The sequence below is a fragment of the Typopeltis vanoorti genome, chromosome 24 (genome assembly GCF_054136105.1).
Source record: "Typopeltis vanoorti isolate ZY-2024b chromosome 24, IOZ_Tvanoo_1.0, whole genome shotgun sequence".
NCBI lineage: Eukaryota > Metazoa > Arthropoda > Arachnida > Uropygi > Thelyphonidae > Typopeltis > Typopeltis vanoorti.
The window spans coordinates 10,921,475-10,937,302 of record NC_143572.1 but is presented as its reverse complement, the minus strand read 5'-3'; the positions used below and the strand labels follow the sequence as shown (position 1 = coordinate 10,937,302).

At 38.2% G+C, this 15,828-nt stretch overlaps 1 protein-coding gene across 2 annotated transcripts in view; it reads right to left on the bottom strand.

The window, feature by feature from the left end:
- LOC150092924 (P2X purinoceptor 4-like) overlaps window positions 1-13,502 on the bottom strand; it is a 199,423-nt gene extending 185,921 nt beyond the window's left edge. For both annotated transcript variants that reach the window (XM_090413399.1, XM_090413400.1), the window contains exon 1: window positions 13,294-13,502. In XM_090413399.1, the coding sequence (XP_090269525.1) occupies window positions 13,294-13,433 (140 nt within the window). In that variant the 5' untranslated portion in view covers window positions 13,434-13,502. The remainder of the gene's footprint in view (window positions 1-13,293) is intronic.
- Between the last annotated feature and the right edge of the window lie 2,326 nt (window positions 13,503-15,828).

The following is a 15,828-nucleotide window of genomic DNA, read 5'->3' as shown; positions in this document are numbered from 1 at the left end:
TCTATTGACTCCATAGAGGTTACCAAAATAATAATTTGGAGAAACTCATGTGGTCACTCTTGATATTTCTCAAGCATTTGATCATATGGCCGGCCTGGTTTGGCCGAGTGGTTAGCATATCCGCTCTCCAGCCAAAAGGCCTCAGGTTCGAATCCCGCTGTGGGCATGGATGTTTGTGATTGTCAGTGAAAATCTAGTGGTGGTTGTCGACGGCATTGGTGTAGTTGCGGTTAGTTGATTGAGTGGTGGAAACGGAGAGTTGTGGAGTGGGTGCCCTCCCTCGATGAGTCTTTGGACTCCCTGGAGGTGTCATAATAATATTTCACACAGAGACCTAGTCAGCAAGCTATTATCCTATTATGGGCTGCCTTCCACCCTCTTCTTTATCAGTGGTAGTTAACTACAAGTCATGGTGGATGATTCCTCTTCAATGTAGGCATACCCCAGGCCTCTGTACTTTCACTCATTCTTCCTTTTGTATATAAATGACCTGCTTTCATTTAGTCCTATTCATAGTTTTTCTGACAACAGTACACTCCATTCCTCCTCATCTGATAAACATTGTAGTGTCCAGGTATTATAAACCTCAAGATCTACCATAATGAATGTCCTAAACTCTGACCTACTTGCTATATTCCAAAACTCAGTGCTGTCAAATCTCTTGCAAAGAGATTTCATGTCCATTGCCCTAACTTTCAATAATACTTGGATATCTAAATATGATTAAACTTCCTTTCTTGGTCTGACCTACACCTATCCTGGCAAAAACACATCTCAGCTATAGCTTCTGCAACCAAAAAACTGTACTTTTTCTGCTCAAGGGTCTCACATGTGCAAGTACATGTGAGACCCTTTATTCTGTACAAATCTCAAATCTATTCACATATTTGGGGTGGTACACTAAAATAATCTCTCTCTATTATTACATGATGACATCCAGAACAGGGCAACAAGGTTAATTCACGATTCCTCTCTCACACATCCAATCTCTCTCTCTCTCTCTCTCTGAGAGTCTGTTTCCACCTTATGCCTATTCTACATAGGCATTTATTATTATTATTACATCCTCCATGGAGTCAGCAGACTCATCGTGGGAGGTTCATTCAACTGACAACATATTCATCATATAGAATCTTAAAATCAACACTCCATGAATTAACAACACATTCTGGTAATGCATTCCATTCACTGACAATTCTCCATGTAAAAAAATCTGCTCCTCACACCCCTCCTCATCACACTTTTACACAACTTCCAGGAATGACCTCTGGTTCTTTCCCTCCCACCATCCACTGGTTTTATAATCCCCTCTAAATTAATCTCATAAAATCCTCTCGCTAACTTAAATGTCTCTATCATATCACCTCTCTTCCTCCTATCCACCAAACTCTGCAATCCACATTTCTTCGACCTCTCTTTCTCCATAGTCAGCATTCCAAAGTCCTGATATTGTCTTAGTCACTTGTCTCTGGACTATCTCCAATGTCTCCACATCACATTGAAAACCAGGTGACTAGACCTGAGCACAACAGTCCAAGTGTGGTCTGACCAGTGCCTTATACAGTGGCACAACCACTTCTTTATCCTTATATGTTAGAGTACTCCTTATCATAGCAGCACTACGACGTGCAGCCTTTGCAACACTAGCAATATGCCCTCTAAACTTCAGTCTATTGTCAACCATCACTCCCAAATCTCTAATCTCATCCACTTCCTACAGTATGGCACCATTAATATAGTACACAGCCTTATATTTCTGCACTCCAAAATGCAACACCTTGCAATTATTGATGTTAAAACTATAATCCCACTCTTTTGTCCAAGTAAAAAGTCTATTCAAATCTTCATTCTAACATGTAAGGAAGTGGTTTCTTTTCTAACATGTAAGGTTTTGCCACTGTATAAGGCATTGGTCAGACCACACTTGGACTATTGTGCTCAGATCTGGTCACCTGGTTTTCAGTGTGATGTGGAGACATTGGAGAGGGTCCAGAGATGAGTGACTAAGACAATATCGGGACTTTGAAATGCTGGCTATGGAGATTATGAACATGCTCTGCTAAAATGGCCACTATCATTCCTCCAAAACAGTAAGAAAAAGAGCAGTTGCTGGTCAATATCCATTTACACCTGCTAAACTTGATAAACCAACTTCTCTGCCTTCTCTTTCCTTCCTTTAGAGAACCCCTGTTCTCTAAAATTGCCTCCCCTCACCATCTTCACCAAGGATGGTAACCTTCAACTGTTAAAAAATAAATAAAAAAAGATAAAATAAATAGAATTTTACACCATTACAATCTTAATGCTACTTTTAATCCAGCTATAAAATTAAAGAAACATATTGACATACTCCAAGGATCCTCCTTTGCCCCCCCCCTCCCCCTGGGATGTACTGTATCCATTGCACCTGTAACTTACCTTATATTAGTGAAACTGGATGCCAATTCCTATCTGTAAAAAAGAACACAAATGACAAATTAAATTTAATAATTTTGGTAAAGCAGGCCTCTCAGATCACGCTCTTAACACCATACACTAAATTGATTGGAAAATTACCTGTTCCTTACACCATATGAAAACCTGGTATGAATACAAATTTAAAGAAGTCTGTGAAAATTTGACCAACCATCCTAATCTTAACAATTATTATCATCATCAACAGACCTACAAAAGAGTCGAGAGTTTCACAGTGGAAGGTCCCACTCTCATACGCAGAGCTCATCATACTTTGACTTAAATGCATTCATTGTCTCTGCACTCACCACATCTCAGGCAATGCATTCCAATTGCCCCACTCTCCATGCAAAAAATCTACTCCTCTCACCCCCTTGCTCACACGCACCTTATACAGCTTCCAGAGATGGCCTCTCGTTCTCCTTCTGTCTCCTGATATTCTACAAAAAATCTCATTGATGCTAATCTGGTAATTACCCCTTACCAACTCAATGTCTCATATCATAATCTCTCCTCTTCCTTCTATTCACCAGATTGAGAGAATGCAAATTACAGGCTCTGTAATTTGCATTCTCTCAATCTGTCCTCATATTTCACATTCGAGAACTTCAGTCAATCATCTCTGTATCCTCTCAAACATTGATCAGGCTACATATGGATTACTGTGCACAGATTTTGTTGCCAGGTTTTCAAAAGGATGATAATCAAAGTCTTGTACAATGAAATCAAAACATCCTTACTTCTACATGTCAGTGTTCTCCCCAAATTTCAAGTTCCTATTTACCACAATCCCCAAATCCTTCATATCTTCCAAAATATCCCCACCAATCCTATACTGTGCATCTCATCTTTGCTTCCCAAATTAAAACCTTACACTTTGTAACATTAAACTGACATCCCCACACACTCACCCATTCAGACAGTCTATTTAGGTCATCTTGCAAAGCTACATCACCTGCTCCACTTCTCATAACTCCCCCCCCCCCAACTTTGTATCATCTGAAACAAACAACTGTATATCATCACCATTTAAGCCCTTTCCGATGTCATTCATTTACATACAAATTAAACAACAATGGCCCCAAAACAGACCCCTGGGGCATGCCACTGATAACTTTCCTTTTCTGGGATATCACTCTCCATACACAACCTGCTGATATCTATCAAACAGCCAATCTCCAACTCAGCATACTAATCTATTATCCAATTCTATCTGTTCCAATTTAACTACTAGTTTGGCATTTGGCAATATGGTGGAATAAAAATCCCAAGAATTTGGATGGCATACATTCAGCACATTTAAGTTCAAGCTTTCCAGCAAACCCTTACTTTAGAACTGTAACCAATAATTTCAGCTCTTACTGGTCACCAAATATACTGTTTGTTTCCAATTTATGTAAATAATTATGTGAGATCATGTTGCTCTCTAGCTTAACATATCTCTTAATGATTAGTAATCAAGTAGATAATAATAACAGGACTCTAGCTTTGATGTAGTAAGGTTGTTTTTTTTTCACCAGAGGTCAGGCCGGTAGTTTTAACAGTTGACCAATTACTGTGATTTTAGCATACCATGTAACGTAGCTTGTATATATGTGTAAACTCCAGATGATGACCTTGATATGAAGGTCGAAATGTTGAGTAATTATTTCAGTTTATATTAAACTGAAGTTTTACTATAACACAGTAGTTGTTCCCATAGTTTTTTTTTTTTTTTTTTTAATAATGAATGCTGATCACCATGTAACTACATAGTGGATCACCACTCCCAGAAACAGAATAATATCTGATGTAGTTTCTTTTGTCTTTTCTTGAAGGCAAGGAGCAAAGTGCATTGAAGTTCATACATCTTACGTGATCCATACTTGATACTTGCTGGAAAAGTTGTTTAACGATAATGATAAACCTAAAAGAGGTTTATTTATCATTATATTTTTAACAAAAATAAAAAACCTCAAAACTGCTCAAATCACTGACTGGTGTTAGGTCACAATTGAGCATGGCTATTTTTTTTTAACTACACTACTTGTGATAAAAACAGCTACAGCTTAAGTGACATTTAAAAATTTGTAGCTGTAACACTGGACTTTTGTAAGTACAGCAGTTGCACCATTTATTCCATTATAAATATAATATAAGCTACTGTAAAGTAGTGGGCAATAAGGTTCATTTCTCTCACCATTCAGAGGCATATGGCAATAAGTCCTATTAATTCAATCTAAATCTCACTTGTGGAGTACCATTGCATAAAGGTGGCTCCAGGAGAGAGGTAGCAAACTACAAACCAATTAATATATTTATATCAGGAGTGGTTATTAAAGTACTAGAAAAGTTCTTCTTCTTTGGCACTACAGCTGCATGTAAGGCCTTGAACTCCCATTTTTGGGTTTCATAACTCAGTATACCAGTGTGAGGGTCATTACCCCCTCCCCATGCTCAACCGTGTGTAATTGTCTGTGAAATATTGTGTTCTTAAGACCGGTTTGCCAGTTTTGTGGGAGGAAAAATCCCAGATAAACTGAGGAGAAAAACCCTGCAGTCCATACCTAAGACCAGCTAACTTGGCTATGTCTGAGAAAGATCCTTAGCTCCTCACGTCTGCAACGAGAATCGAATGCAGGACACTCCTTTCCCAGGCACATGGTTGCGGAACACGTAACCACTCGGCTAACTGCACGACTAGAAAAGTTGGTGAAAGGTAAAATACAGCAGTGGATGGATACGGATGTATAGAGGGCAGCATGGCTTTGTAAAAGGTAGGTTTTAATCCTGTCTTAGTAACTTATTCACATTTTATAATAAAGTGACAACCAAACTGAATAAAAGGTAATGGCTACCATGTTACTGCTCAAATTTGCCAATGCATTTGAAACAATATCACATGGATTAAAGATGCCAAGAGATTATTCTTGGTTTAATCCTTTATCAAGGGTAAGCAAGAAAAGTTTATATGCTTATCACGACTGGGCTACTTGTATATAGAGGCTAATGACCTCAGATCACTTGCTGTAGTATTATTAAGAAAGACCTCAAGGGAGTCAGGGACTCATCGAGGGAGGCCACATACTACATGCACCAGCTATCATTCTTATTCTTGAATTTGTTTACACTGCTTGTACTCACAACATCCAATGGCAATCCATTCCAAACATGCACCTATGAGAGAAAAATCTAGCCCTCACCTCCTTTTTAGTGGCATTCATTCTCAGCGTCCAAGGATGACCTCTCGTCCTTTTCCCACCCTTCATAAATTGAAAAATCCCATCAATTGAAATCCTGTATGACCCTTTCAGCAGTTTATAAGTCTCAATCATATCACCCCTCTTTCTCCTGTTTGCTAGTGTCTGCAGTCTACAAATTCTCAATCTGTCTTCATAATCAGTACTCCACAATCCTGATATCATCATTAACACTCTCCTTTGCACTCTCTCTCCAATATATCAGAAACACAACGGAAACAAGGAGACCAGACCTGCACACAGTAGTCCAAGCAAGGTCTTATCAAGGCCTTGTAAAGAGGCAAAACGACATCCTTATCTTTACATGTGAATGTTTATTTCAGCATTGCAATTATCTTTTGAGTTGAATTTGCAATCTTTGCTACATGGCCCCTGAACTTCAACTTCCTATCTCCTAACACTCCAAGATCCCTGGCCTCATCAGTTTCTTCAACCATAATCTCACTTCGCAAGCCTCCATGGAACAACTGGTTAGCGCATTTGGCTGTTAACTGAAAGGTTGGTGGTTCGAATTTACCCTGGGGTGAACACATCAGTTATGAAGTTTTTTTACGTGCCTACATAGCGCAATTGGAAGAATAACGTTACAGTAAAAACTATGTAGCTTCGAAATATAATACGACATTGGATATCTAATCATACTGAAGTGTATGACTTTACATTTACTGACACTGAACTGACATCCATTTTCCCATATCCACAATTCCGGCCTATTCCTTACAGACGTGTATGTTATGCATTATGGAAAGGGTCACTACCAGACCTGTTTTGATCTTCATTTCGCAAGTGTCCGTGGCACAACTGGTTAGCACATTTGGCTGTTAACTGAAAGGTTGGTGGTTCGAATTTAACCTGGGGTGAACACATCAGTTATGAAGTTTTTTTTACATGCCTACATAGCGCAATTGGAAGAATAACGTTACAGTAAAAACTCTATGTAGCTTCGAAATATCAAAGCGCTTTACATCGATTTTTACAGAGGTCAAGTCCCATACAAAAATAACCTTGTTTGCCTCTGTATATTTTATGTTAGATATTATTGTAAATAACCCTATGGGAATTAACTGTATTTACTCCTTTAACAAGAATATTTTAGAATGTCAAAAACAAAGGCAATGTTTTGAGACCAGAACTTTGTATAATAGCTCTATATGAGGGCATAAGAAAGTTGTTTACGATTTTAGTGTATGAGAAAGTTGCTTACAAGCTCTGCACATAAACACCTCCAAAGTTAGTGCCTGAGAGATCTGAAAGGTTCAAACAAGTTTCTGCTGCCTGGCAACATACATACAATCAAAAGAGTGCACGGAGGAGAACAAAGAGTGGGTCGAACTTAAAAGAAGATGAAAGTCATGCAGAATTCTTTGGGGGGTTACAACCCTTCGTGCAAAGTCTCAGAGAAGGTGTAATAAAAATGGACTGAGACGAGCATAGGGGAGGCTTCCGGTTGTCGGCAGAGAGAAGGAACCTGGTTGGCAGAAGAGTCAGATGGCAGCAGTTACAGTCATTGGAGGCGGCAGTTATAGCTATCGGAATTGGCAGATTGAGGAGCCAGTCATCCAGGCATTGCAGCGAGACCAAGCCAGAGGAGAAAAGCCAATGTAAACACCTGAAGAAGTTTCACTCAGAACTTTTTCCTTTTTACCGTGGGAGATCAACCTTTTGCCAGAGCTATACGATTACTGCAGGTAGCAGTCCACAGCCCGTTAATTCCCAATGAGATACTGCTGATGCCAGACACTCCTGAAGGAAGCTTAAAATCTGAGATGAAAGAAATGCCAAAAAGACTTTAGTGCAAGACTCTGGACTGAATGTGCAATACATAGCCTCTGTAAGTTCCATCCTTTTGTACATTTTCTCTTATGATCTAGGAGATATGTTACAGATGAACTGTTAAGAATTAGTTTAACAGTAATAAGAAGTGTACATAAGAGAGTCAATTGGCATGTTAGAAGTTGATATGAAATTTGTAAAAATAACTTAACAGAGAGTTAGCTAACCTCTTTGCAAGTAAACTAGAAGTTTAATAAGTGAATTTGTAAGCAGAGAGTACATAAGTTTTTGAGTTAAAGAGATTATTTAGTGTTGAAGTAAAAGGGTTCTAATTTAATGCTAAAAATTTTATAGATGGGTAGAGAAAGCAATCTCCCTGTCGTTTGATTCATGTATATTTTACATTAATGTAAATAAAATGTGTTTTAATTATTTGTTAAAAGAGTGCTGCCTGATTGTTTATTTTACAATGCACTGTTTCTAAAAATAATCGGACTTTGTGAGCAGGAAACAATTAAGGCATTAAAAACGCAGTTTAATTACTTAAGAACCATGACTTTATGCAAACTATGTTGAAGGAATTTACGCTGGTAAGAGAGAGAGATCTACTGGACGTTTTATTGAGTCTTATGCCGAATATTGATATACTGGTGGCACAGTTTAACAAATAAATTTTCCAGTGTTCATAGGCATACTACTAGTAAATACGGAAGGTGGATAAACATAATATGCAGTAGAGTAAGTAAAAAAGGTTACGAGAGGAAAAGTGTGCACTGCTAATTAGAATAATGGTATTTCAAAGGCACAGTAACCAAACATGCTCTATAAAAGGCATTATAAATAACAAGTAATAGTGCAATTATTACAATGGCACAGCCGTCAACAGGATAAAATCTACAGTAATTAAAATAAGTGTCAGTGGATTGGAACAGTTTTTTAAATAAAGAACAGGCAAATAAATAGAAAGTGTATATATACATATAGTGTAAGAAAATTTTTTAAAAACCATGAATGTGAACAGCGATAACTCGAGAGCCACTAGCACTAACATAATGGGGATGTAGAATTTTTTAGAACAGTGAATCCTCACCTAATCATCCCTCAATTTAGAGAGGACCACGATCATGTGCTGTCCTTCTTCAAGTTTGTAGAGGAACTAAGAAATGTCGGAAACTGGTCGCACAGCTTCTAATAATTTTAAGGAATCAACTGATTGGCAGGGCCAAGAATTTTTTGTATTCCTCTCCCATACTGAGAGACACTTTGGAATACAATAAATTCGAGGATACCCTGATATCTCAGTTTTCCAAAGTTAGAAGCGTGGGTCCGAACCTGTGGAGGCTGCAAAAATGTAGACAAGAGAAAAAAGAATCTATCACTGATTATTACACCAAGCTATTAGCTAAGATTGCTCACCTTAGCTAATAGCTTGAGCATTGGGCAGTCTTCAACCAGTTCAGGTTAGGAATTAGAGAAGAATATTATATAAAGAGATGGCATACAAAAGGAGGATAAACACCTTGGAAGAATGCTATCAGGCAATTAAAGAAAAAGAAGAAAGGCTAAGCGATCTTCATCCGGAATCCAGTGCCAGCCAGATAGACAACATTACTGAAGTGTCAGATCCAAAAACTGAGGTTAAAAAAGAGAAAATTCTAGGCAATCCTAAAGAAAAAAGTAAAGACCAACAGAAGGGAGGAAAAGAAGAAAATAAAGTCACAGAAATCGCTGATTCCATTAATATGGAGGAAGTACGCACTTTAATTAGACAAGAGGTTGAACGGCTACAACAACCCTTTATGGACCGTCTTCAAACTGTACTGAAGCAGCAGCAGAAGGGACCTCTGAATCTTGTCTTCTCCGTATGTTTGGTGGAGCAATGTTAGATAGAACATGCAGTCAGGAGAGAGGGGTGCTTCTCACTGTCCCACTAATTGTGCATATGGTAGAATTTAGCTGGGTGTCTATAATGTTAGTGTGTGTACTTCTTTCCCAGACAGGGGCACAATATTCTGCTGCAGAGAATGTGAGCGCTAGTGCAGATGACCTTAGGACTTCTGCACCACAACCCCAGGTTGTTCCAGCAAGCCTTGAAATGATATTATTTCTGGTTTTAATTTTATTGGAGAGGTTGATGATGTACCTTTTATAGGTTAGGCTTCTATCCAGGCTCACTCCAAAGTATTTTGGGTGAGGCTCGTGTTCTACCATTTTTCCACAGAAAGAAAGGTCGAGTTGTCGATTCGCCTCTGCATTGAAATGGAGTTGAAATTCGCCTCTGCAGGTGAAATACTGAGGACACTGTTTTCATTGGATTTGGCTTCAAGTACCACTGCTTGAAGTACTGTTCCAGGGTGTTCAGGCCTATTCAAGGTTGATTCTAGGTTGGTAAAGGAGGTGGATTGATATAAGATCGCTAGGTCATCGGCATACATATGCTTGCTTGATCTGGTATGAGGTAGATCATACACGTAGATGTTAAAAAGTATAGGGGATAACACAGAGCCCTGAGGAAGACCATTGGGAAGGAATCTGGACCTACTCTTTTTTCCGCCAATATGGACCCTGATCTTTCTGTTGGAGAGAATAGATTCAAAAAGTTGTAAAGTTTTTTTATACTTTATAATATTTCCTAGTTTTAGGAGGAGGCCCCAGTCAATCTAGACAGTGTCATAAGCAGATGTTAGGTCAATGAAAGTGGCTCCAGATTTTTAAGTTTCTTCTGGAAGCCTGCTTCAATTTGAGTTGTCAGGGCCAGGACCTGGTCACAGCAACTTCTTCCTGGCCTGAAGCCCGCTTGTTCAGTTGGGAGTGCTCTTTCGATGAGTGGTGAAATTCTTTTAAGGAGAATTCTTTCAAAGAGCTTAAAGGTGGTGCAAAGCAAGGAGATAGGTCGTAGGTTTTTCACATCATTTGGAACTTTCCCTGGTTTGGGCATGGCAATTATTTTAGCTTCCTGCCACAGCTTTGGTTATTTACCAGTCATGATGATTTCTGAGTAAAGGGTAGCCAGCCATGTTTGGCCATGTTGACCAAGATGTTTTAGGAACTCAGGGAGTATACCATCCACTCCTGCAGCTTTGCCATTCTTGGTAAGTTTTAAGGCTATTTGTACCTCTTCCCAAGATACTGGATGTACGAGTTCTGGAAGCTCGGGTTCTGTCTTCAGGATTTGTCTGATGGAAGCTTGTACAGCAATTTTCCTGGTAGAGTTGGGATGAATCTTGAAGGTTTTCAATAAATGGTTAGCCATTTGATCAGGAGTTATCTCTGTTGTTTTGTGTGTGTCATTGGCTCTGCTTAACCTAATTTTCTCAGAAGTGACCAGCTTCTCCAACTAGATGTGACAAAATCGAGTTCATTGATGGTTGAGATCCATCTTTCTTTTCTGTTTTTATCCAGGGTTGATATCAGCTCCTTAACAATAGCTGGATCTTCAGTTTCCTCATATTTGGCTAGGAATTCCTCACTTTCTCTACTCCGTGGGATATATTGTTTTCTGTAGCCTCAAGGGATAGAGGCTTTTGCTGCAGATTTGAGTAGTTTAACAAAACCAGGATAGCAATTAGGAGTGGGTGGAATTGCTCTAATGGTTTGCTCGATTTGTTTCTGAAATGCAGTCCAGTTGGACCTGCGGAGATTCCATCTAATGATCGATGTTCCACTGATGACTGGGATTGATGTTCCTCTCTCTATTAATGTAGGCCGATGTTAAATATTAGGGAATCTGTTAAGGATGGCTCTGGTTGATGAAAGAGGGTGGTCTTCGGAGTCTTTAGTGACTATGCACAAATCTGGGGTGTAGGTTCTGTTCCATCTGGCTGAGTAAAGAGTGCCATCCTGCTTGGCATCATAATTCAAATACAAGTTATACGTATCCATACAGTTATTAGCTAGATTATTACCATCCCAGTTGTTAGAGGAATAGTTTCACATGGTGTGATGGGAATTGAAGTCACCAACATAGATAGCAGGGTGAGCAGCATGATTCAACATGAATAATCAATCTTTCCCCCAATCCTTGAACTTCTCTTCAGAAAGATTTTAGTAATGCTCTCATCATCCCTTGAGACAAAATAGCCAGAATCTTAAAGAAATACAATCTTTGCATGGTTTTCAAGCCCACCAAAAACTTGCTACCCTTATCTGTTCTACTCAAGATCAACTTCCTCCTCTCTCAGTGTTTGGAGTATATAAAATGCCCTATTCAAGCAATTTGGCCTGAGACTGACTGACAGACAGGAAAATCACCCGATATCCACATGGAAGAACACAAAAAATAAATCTCTTGTCATGACTCTGGTTAATCAGACTTTGTGACCATGCTTTGGATACAACTCACAGAATGAATTTAAAAAAAAAAAAAACACTATGCTCTGTCACAGTAAATTTAGAAGAGAAAGACTGCTTTTGGAATCTGCAGCTGCTGTCAGAAATCAACTTCATTTAAATAAAATGAGTTTTTTTTTTAATGTGGCTCCCATTCACAATAAGTTATTTGAAAACCTATAATATATTTTGTGCCACTGATAAACTAAGAATTTTTTTATCAATTTTATATTTTTTTGTATTTTTTAACTTATTTTTATATAGTCTGGAAACTATGCTTTATAGATCGACATGAAACTTTTTGAAGCCACTTCTGCCTCCTGTAAGCAGGGCGGTGGTCTCATACTATGCAATGTAATTCATCTCCACCCAAAGACATTCATAACCATCCATGCCCAGAATAAGATTTGAACCTGCAGCCTGCTGGTTGGAAAGCGGGTACATTAACCACTCGCAACCAGACCAGCAAAAATATACTGTAAGGAGTGGGATTCAAACCCATATCCATAATTGTGGACCACAACTTTCAGTCTTATTACACAAAAGGAAAACATCCTTGAGTCTGGTGCCTTAGACCACTCGGTCATCCTGAAAACACAAACATTAAACTTTGTTGAATTATCTCAATTCTCCTGAAACCAGGGTTTCTGGCAGGTAAAAACTTTGCAACCTCATTTCATAAAAATCTCATCTTGACAGGAAATTAATTCAGATCTTTTCCAATCAAAGGGGCATGTCCCATCATTCTTTCAACTGTGCTACAAATGTGCTCAAAATATTAGATGTTACATTATTAATGTAACATCTTACAGAACAAAAGCTTTGCTAGTATGAACTAAATACATAACTCATCATCAATTCATTTCTAAACAGGTATTTTTAACCTGAGTTTTACATAAAAACATTAACTTCACTATATATGATCAGTACGATCCATGAAATCACAATCTCATTTGGGGAGTTACTACAACTTCTCCCCCTCCCCCAGAATGAATCCCAATTGGAAGCCGACCTTTAAACTTTACAGCCATTTCTACTATTTAAATCACAAAACAATAAACGCAACAACAACGAAATATTTTATTTTCACAAACGGAAGGAGGTATACGGAATTTTAAGAGGAAGGTTGATACTGCAGCCTAATGACTGGATTTTCACTGTTGGATTTTCTTTCTAAAAGCTGAATTCAAAAGTAGATTCCACATTTCTTATCCAAATTTATTTTTCAGCTACATAAGCTCTGAGAAAGCGTTAGCATAAATATGTAACGGGGGAAATGCCGTTAATATATATGTATGCGCGCACACATACGCATTTTATTATTATTATGCTACAGGCTATATGTAATTCATAATATCACAATTAGTGAAGGTACTATTCAGGACTCTGCAAATCAAATTTTACTAAAAAGCAAAACTTGTCATACGAGCAATGAACATTTCCCCATAATGCATGTTTTTGCGTAAACAAGACTTACAAAATATATTAACTAGCTTACCCAATGATGTAACTAATGATACAGAGTTGTATAAACCGACTTATAATACCAACAGTTTTGCTTTTGATATGTACAATCTTCGGTGTGTCATATTCGAAAAAGCTACTAATTGTTGATCCACATCTAGAACAACACCCCATTATAATTATTAATAGCCAACAACTAAGGTCTAACGTGTGATCCCATGACACTTTTATTGTCTACCTGGCTGTCATGTGTTTCCGCATATATATGATATGAAGTCGCCCTGTGTTATTTCTTAACAGATTATATAGATAATTTTTTGGGGGGAACTTCTGGTGAGAAATATTATACGAGTCTTAAAATATATATAATTTAAAAGAGGCTCCTTAACTGACACCGACGCTGAGCATCATTTGGCACTGTCACCCACGATAAACTTGTAAATATCTTAGAAAACATTAGTATGGACTCAAAATATTTGATGATGAAGATATGTACTTGAATCAGCAGTCTGCATTAAAAATAAATAACACCTTTTCACAAATGGACAGACATTACTATTACTAACACATATGAAAATCTCCACGGAGTCCGTATACTAATCAGGAGGCCCATTACATAAATATTGACCATATTCATCTAATCCATCTGTACAACACCTGTCATATTTTGCCTTGAAATTATTCACCGACAATTGACTTTGACAATCCATTCCATTCATTCACCACTATCTAAGCAAAAAATTTAGTTCTGACGCCCTTGCTAACCACATTATCACTCTTCAATTTCCACGGATGACCTCTACTTTTCCTCAGATTATTCATGTACTGAAAGATTTCTTTCATATCAATCCGATTAATGTGTCCTAAACAACTTATATGGCGTTTTCATATGACACCTTATCCGCCAATCAACCAGCCGATGTACGCCACAAATCTTCAATTTCTTCTCATATGAAGCATCATATGCCTATGAATCCGCTCCACCTCCAAGAAACTCACGCGACCAGATCTGTGCGCAGCAATCTGGATGGAGCCTTATCAAAGTCTTATAAAAAGTAATAATAACCAGCTAATCTCTGCACGGACAAAAAAAGATCGAGATGCCTGGGATGAGAGGGATGGGGTTTGGGAGTGAAGAAAGTTGTAGAATCAGGGGTAACACAGAGGAAAGGACTGGAGATGGTATTGAGGAGTCACATCACAGTGAATCATCACAGTTAATCCGTAGGACTTGTTGAACCAGAAATGATTTCTTATATTTGTTTACTAATGCCAAAAGTAATCGAAATAAAGGGAACAAAATTGTTATATTCGTTGAGTTTATTCGCCAAAAAATTGTGAAAATGGACAGGTATGATAATTTTCATGAAGACAGACAGAGAAGAAAGGGAGGCATGCTCTTGATGATAGCAAATGAGTTGTGCCCATCTAAGGTGTTGCAAGGTTCAAAATAATTGCAGCGGTTTTAAGGCAGTATAGTGTGAGGTAGAGGTGAACAGAAGGAAATATTTAGTTGAGTGTTGCTATAGACCTAGTAATGCAGAGGATGATGAATAGGAAAAGTATAGCAAATTAGCCTGGTTATTAAGAAAAGTGATCATTATGGGCGACTGTAATTATGATAACATAAACTGAAAACAAGAGACTGCATCTGGTGTGCAAAGAGAATGACTTTCTGGAGTTTTGATGTACAATTACCTTAGGCAGTAAGTAACAGAGGTTACACGAGGATCAAAGGTATCAGATTTCATCAGCTAATCAGATGATGTTATTATAAATGGGTGTTAAATCTTCCACAAATTAATGAGAGTGAATACGAAGTGATCACTTGCAGGGTAGCCAGCCATTTGTGGACTTCTGTTCGAAAGGGATATATGTTTAATTATAAGGCTGGAAATAATTATAAAAAGCGCAGGAAACAGCTTGCGGCAATAATTTGAAAAGAGAAACCAGAAGGAAAGGATTGCATTGCTGGCGGACGCAATAGCAGAATGTATTCTGAAGGTCAAGAGGCTAAATAGAGCAGGTGTGAAATGGATGAATCAAGAGGTAAGGTACGCAGTCTTGAAGAAGAAGGTGTGATGGAAGAAGAATACGATGAGTGATTATAACAACCAATTGCATGAGGAGCACAAAGAGCAAACGAGGAAGGCGATTCGCTTGATAAGGGTAGCCAAAGTGCAGTACGAGCAGTTAGCTATTTTGTGGCTAAAAAATTCTAAGGATTTTTTTTAATGTGCAGGCAGTGGAAGAAAAAATTATTGTGGAAGGATGGCACTGATTGGTAAAAATGGAAAAATGATAACTGCTGAAGAGGATATGGTTGAAGTATTTAATGAGCAATTTATAAAATGTTTCACTCTTGTGAATGTGACATCATGCAGAACTTGTATCAGTGGGAAAGCTAAAGGAGGGGTAGGAACTGTTAGTAAATGAGCAGGTGGTATATGATGAAATCAAAAAAAAAAAAAAAAAAAAACGGGCATACCATTGTTGGATGTTGCTGGCTGTCTTCTTTTTCAGTGGCATTCCAGCATATGGCAATATACATTCATTGTTGAAGGAAGGA